General features: G+C 40.4%; 1 protein-coding gene across 1 annotated transcript; it reads right to left on the minus strand.

The window, feature by feature from the left end:
- Positions 1–1,671: 1,671 nt before the first annotated feature.
- Positions 1,672–6,093, minus strand: rpe (ribulose-5-phosphate-3-epimerase). The gene is made up of 6 exons (XM_061692146.1): positions 5,924–6,093; positions 5,573–5,652; positions 5,349–5,488; positions 4,256–4,390; positions 2,455–2,541; positions 1,672–2,372 (listed from the first exon to the last, which is right to left on the minus strand). The coding sequence occupies exons 1-6, from the start codon at positions 6,043–6,045 to the stop codon at positions 2,250–2,252; spliced, it is 687 nt and encodes a 228-aa protein (XP_061548130.1). The 5' UTR covers positions 6,046–6,093; the 3' UTR covers positions 1,672–2,249.
- Positions 6,094–6,434: the final 341 nt, after the last annotated feature.

A 6,434-nucleotide genomic window follows, 5' to 3' on the forward strand; every position in this document is an offset into this window, starting at 1 on the left:
AACTCATCACTCAGGGACTCCATTAAGTGTCACCCACTGAGACGTGGCATCAAAATCCGTCCGTCCGGTGACATTAGCAGCGCCGCATGTGATGGATGAAGGCACCTACTTCAAGTGACTTCTTTGTCGGAGAGGAGCAGAACCCTTTTTTTTTTTTTTTTTTTTTTTTTTTGAAGCTGGCTCGCAGTGGAGCTCAGACCTCCGCCAAGGCCCAAACTGTTAACATAAGCGAAACAAACATTTGTGGACTGTCGTATTTGGGTTTGTTTGCAGGAGCAGTCTACTTCCTGGTTGACTCACAAGAGTGACCCGTGATCACACACTCTGTGTGTCTTTATTCCGGTAACATGCGGCTTTATTCTTGTAAAATTATGATTTGAGTCTCATAGTCATAAAATTATGATCATACACCACTGTATGATACAAGGGATATACAAGTAACCACAGCTTACAAGCTTTTCCCGATACGAGCCACTGTTCGCAAAAATTTGAGATGCAAGGGGAATTCAACTCGCTTCACAACAAGCAGCACTTTGGCAGAAAGTGAACAATTCTTCAAAAAAAAAAAAAAAAAAAAGAAAAAAAAGAAAAAGAGGTTTCAAGCCATTGTTGTTATTGTCACTCTGTTGTCGAGCTAAAGATAAAACAAAGAGAATTACATGTTGTGTATTTAAGACAACCACATAGCTTTGCCTTTATAAAGTCAATTTAGCTTAATGCTAACAAACAATTTTACAGTAAAACTTTGGCAATATTAGAGCTTTTTATTTTTTCTTCTTTAAATTTGCCTCAATGTTCTCTTAAATCTTGTTTTGGTAAACTGACAGTTATCCTGTATTATTCTGACTTTATTTCAGTAGAATTATGTCTTGATTGCACAATGTTGGGCTGTGGGGAGAGTAAGAGTGCTGGCTTGTGTGTGCAAATGGGAGCACCTGTGGATGCGGTTGCCACGGCAACTGAGCAGGGAATTTCTCTCTTTCTTTCGCCGGTGACTCCAAGGTACATGTCGTTTGCATGTACCTGCAACTTACTTGGGCCAATGACATTTGAATGCGGGTCACCGGCAATCAGCTGCAGAAAGGAAGAAATGAAGCAGTAACACTAGACATACTGTATGTATAAACGTACATGATGAAAAGAGTTCGTGTTGGCGCGGACAGCCTCTTTTTTTGTCTGCGTTACAACGCGTGCACTTTCAGAACGTACGTTGCCATCCATTAGTCCCGCAGTCGCTCGCACGGGGATTCTAGTTTAAACATTCACAAATGTGACATGCAAATATGTAATGACGGAGAACATTTTCGGCGGATGGCATGTGACGTTTAAAATCAACAACAAAAAAAGGCAGATTTAAGCATCAATAATTGAACGGACTGTGATTTTCCTCACAGGCGCGTTTGCTGCATTATTGAGCGTAGGTTTGAAGTGTGTCACCGGTGATGCTCATCGACAGCAGGGACCCGTTCTTCTGCACAAGACACGGAGACGCTTACCGTGAAGCCTCTTCGCTCGCATTCTAGTCAGATGCGAGATTTCGTATCGATGGCGGGCGACCTTTAATAAACTTCGGCAAAAAAGCAAAATGGTGAGTGATGAGTTTACTGCATGTAGCCATTTGACCTTCAGCTAATTCCCATTGATTCTAATGAGACACCGTCTTAAAGAGAAGTACGGCATCAATCTGCACTTTGCACTGAGTCCATTACGTCAGTGGACCAGCCAGGACCACCTTTACGCAATTTACCCCAATGAGATGAAAAAGACGTTTGTAGTGATTTTAATCACTGTTTTAGAGATTATTGCCCATGATTGCATTTATACAGCAGGTAAAAAAACACAAATGTTATCAAAAGTCAGATTTCTTTGGGACACCTACATCTATTATGCCTAGTTCCTACTAAATTGACATCTCTTGAATGCATATGCACATTGCTGTCAAAATCCAACAGAAAAAAAACAAAAAAACTCCACACATGCAAATAACATTGAAGGCTTTTTAATTTATAAAACCAACTCCCACAGATGAATGCCAGAAGTGTGTGCATATACACAGTATATAGAAAAATAATTTTTAACACAGAGCTTGTTGGATGATTTCATTTCCGAGTGGGTAAAAAAATATTTATTACGAATGTTTGTATGAATGTTTGTATGAATGTACGGTCCGGCTTCATTCACATAATTGTGACGGAAGGTGCAGTCCGGCCTCACCTTCCACATCCACCAGAGGTCATCAAAAGGTCATGTCAGCGGTCCAGCGAGCGCTTCTGGATGGCCTCAACCACCGCCGTGCGTAGGAGGGCAATGACGGAGCGAGGGTCGTCGCTGCCGATCACGGCGCTGCCCGACACGATCATGTTAGCGCCGGCCTACGTGTAATAGGAGGAGACGGGTAAGATTTGGGTTACGTCGGACGGGATTCTAGAGCGCGTGGCATTGATTGGTGCTCACCTCCGCACACTTGTAAATGGAGTCGGGGCCCACGCCGCCGTCTACCTCGATGTCCAGCGAGGGGAACTGACGCCTCAGCGAGCTCACCTGCACACGCACGGGAAAAAAAATTTTTTTTTTACTCATATAGGAATTTAATTTTCTCTCAACAGTACAGCTTGAAAAAAAAAAATACAAATTACATAATGACTATTTTATTAACAGTAAAATCTCAACTTTCTTGACTTTATTCTGGTAACATTAATCTTATTGCATACAATTGTAATACCTCTCTCATAATATAATTGTGGTAAAATAACTTAATTCATGTAGTATTAATGTATTTTTCTCAAATATTCCATCTTCACATAACGTTCTTTTTTTTCTAACTATTTTTTTGGGAATATTTGAACTTTTTCCTCACAATATCGCAACTTTATTATTGTAGTATTATGGCTTTATTCTAGTAAAATTGCATTATTTTTCTCTGTAATTGATTTCATTTTGGCAGAATTATTCTCTCTCCTTATATTAAAACCATATTCTAAAATTGCTACCCTTTCCTCGTAATACTACAACGAAAGCTTTACACTATTCATGTAAAATTGTGGCTTTTTCTCATATTTTTCAGAATATACTTTTGCTAAATTTGTTTTGTTTTTTTTGTCCTATATTACATATTACAACTTTATTGTGGTAAATTAACAGCCTTATTTTTTCATATTACAACAACCTACAGTTGGGCTGTGTGATATACATTGTAGTGCAACATAGAAGCATCTATCGTAAAATATAAGCCTCTAATGTTTATTAGATTATATTGATGTGTGGGGTGTTAGTTTAGCTACGCTACTTCACTCCTGTAGCGTCCAAGATGTAGCGTTTGTACTGTAAAGTCACTTTTGGTCCGGCGAAAACTCCCAAACTTGTCTCTTACTCTCTTGTAGCGCACGCAGAATCCATTTATTGAATGGAGCTCACACGAGAAGCGTCACACAACAGCAGCCTATTTATTCTGTCCTCCGTGAGCCTTATTTTCCAGGCATGACTAGTCGAGTTAAAATCAATCCAACTGTTAAACCAGTGTAACAGTTGGATTAAGCACCGGTTGATTGGTCATCCCCACAGAGTTGGTGCCGAAAGGAGGGAACCGTAATTTCACACTTCGGTTAAAAAGTCAGATACCCACCAGAAAACAGTCATCTGCAAAACATGCCGCTAATGAGTCATTACTAGCGACTCGGCCATGTCAAAGCTTTTCTACCACTTAAGACATGAAATGAAGACGTGTACAGACACAGCGTGAAGTTGCAACAAAGCACTAACGTTACACCAAAACCACAAAGTGAGGAAAAAGGGGGGAAAAAAAATAAAAACAGCATTTGGCACAGTACTTTTACAGTACATAGTTACATGTAACAGGTTATGTCTCAAGTTGACCTGCTTGTCTTTCAATCGCTCAACCTGTGAAACACGTGAACGCAACAGAAAAAAGCAGAACAATGCTGACAAAGTTCTGTTCCTAAAACAGTTTATTATACTACTTATAATATACAAAGTTACAAAGTAAAACATCTTTATTTTTGTAACATTAGGAGTTTAGTGTAAGAAATTATGACATTCTCGTATTACGGTAACTATTACACTGAAAATACATACTTTGGTTTCATTATGTTAAATTCTACATTTTATATGCTCACAACCATTCCCCTCTAATAGGCTGTATGTTCTGTTACGGTTGGGATGTGGAAATGTTGTTGGATCTGCGTGTAAACGATGCTATGGGGAGGTTTCGAGAGGAGTCTGGTGTTGCTGACAGTACCTTAGGCATCATGTCCTCCATGAACTTCTGTCCTCCAAAGCCAGGTTCAACAGTCATGATCAGAGCCATGTCAATCTGGTTGGCCCACGGTGCCAGCGTTTCAACAGAAGTACCGGGCTTTATGGCCAAACCCACCTGCACACAGTCACCGCATCACATCAGGTCATATCTGTGATAGGATTTTATCAATTAATAAAACATTTTTTTGTGGTTTCCGTAATCCAAAGCGTGTCCTCGCTGATATGCTCTACTTCCAGCCAGCGAATAGAAGGAAGCCAGTTTCCAAAAGCACCGTCAGTGTTGCTAACTTTCAGACTTTTCCAATGTCAAGTCACTTGCACTGAACGCTGCCAAAAACAAGAGTGCCTATTCATACGTTGCAACACCAGTTATTAGCAGTTAGACCCGAGGTATGAGCTTTCAAGCTGCAAATAGCTGCAAGAGCTACAACTCTTCATGGGGGAAGAAAAAAAAACTCTTACTCTTCGACAACAGGCATACAGTTCAAATGTTGTTCATTTAAACATTTTAAATGTTCATTTACAGTGTTTCGCCACATATGCAGAGTTCGCAGATTTCAGATTCAAATTGGATTTTTTTGCACAATTTAAAAAAAAATAAAATAAAAAAATGCAGTGATTTAGTGACATATATGCTTCCACGCCGCAAATATTTTCCCGAGGTCACCTCAATTTACCTGTGCAACTTATTTTGAATAATGTCAGTGTCATTTGCCTTCCGCTGGCATCAGGTGGAATCCTCACTTTTCAGGAAACCAAAAAAAGGTTTGTTGAGCAATTAACATTAGCATTGTCAATGAGAGCAAGTCAATGTCAACACCTGAGATGGGTCAATAATTTGTAATACCAATAGACCAATGGTATTAATTTGTGGGGGGAAAAAGTGAAATTTACTAAATTTGGACCTAAGGTTTCGGCCCGATGCCAGTGTTTTACGACAACCAAAGATTGAAATAAAAAGATTTACTGCAATCATTAAAATCAGATTTTCATGTGAAAAACAAAAATCTGACATTTTAACACCCAGCCGTGCCTGCAACAACTTCACCACATGTGAAGCAATGTTTCCTCACCTTCATGCCACTCTCACGGACCTCTTTAATGAGGTTCCCTGGGTTGTTGGTGGCCTCCAGGTGGAACGTGTACTGGTTAGCTCCTGCAGCAGCCATGGGCTTCACCCACTGCTCGGGCCTGGAAACCATCATGTGCATGTCTGAAACAGCCGCACAGTTATGATAGGACACTTCTCAAGTTCTCAGTGACAGCATTACAATCGGGACTCTTGGCGTATTCTCACCAAAGAAAGGGTCTTTGCCTAATGACTTTCGCAGGCATTCCACCATGGGGTGCCCAAATGTGATATTGGGGACAAAATGCCTACGAAAAAGGGAGAAATTAATATTGCTGCTTAAAAACAGACAGACAGAGATAGATAGAAATATAGATAAACAGATGCACTATTCAAACTAAGTAGAACCAAAAAATAATTCTAATCATTTTAAAACCTGATATTAAATGTGTGAATTTAGAGGCTAGTTAATAGTTTACACGGTTTTAGCATCCTCTGAAGCCCTCGTGCACTGACTCCACTTTAGACTAGCCGTTAGCATGCTGGCTAAACTTGCTGTAAAGAAGTAGCAAAGCAGACCCGTCCATGACGTCGAGGTGCAAATAGTCCGCCCCACACTCCATCATCCGCACACACTCGCTGCCGAGACATGACAGGTCGCTGCTCAGGATGGACGGGCCGATTTTGGCACTATACGACATGACGACGACAAAACAGCTACCTGCTCACAGACGGGCAGCTAATTTAGCGAGGGGATGTTACAAGCATAAAGCCAAGGTCAACTTCCGGTAGGTACCGTCAAGACATTCATATTATTTTTTTATATGAGCCGATATATGACCTTTTTACTCTTTTAAATGGTCTCATATAGTATATGTATCAATTTGTTCATTTTTTTATTTAATTGTCGGGGGACGGGGGACGGATTACTAGTGCAGCAGAATGAAAATGTTTTAACTTTGAAGGGACATGCTCCCCATAACAGGAAATGCGCCTTGGTGTTAACGGATTACTTGATGAGAGTCAATGAAACAGCCCAGCGCTTTACTTCCGTCTTGAGAATGAGACAGTAGCTGTTCCTCGACGCTTG

Source organism: Phycodurus eques, chromosome 12 (genome assembly GCF_024500275.1).
Source record: "Phycodurus eques isolate BA_2022a chromosome 12, UOR_Pequ_1.1, whole genome shotgun sequence".
Lineage (NCBI taxonomy): Eukaryota > Metazoa > Chordata > Actinopteri > Syngnathiformes > Syngnathidae > Phycodurus > Phycodurus eques.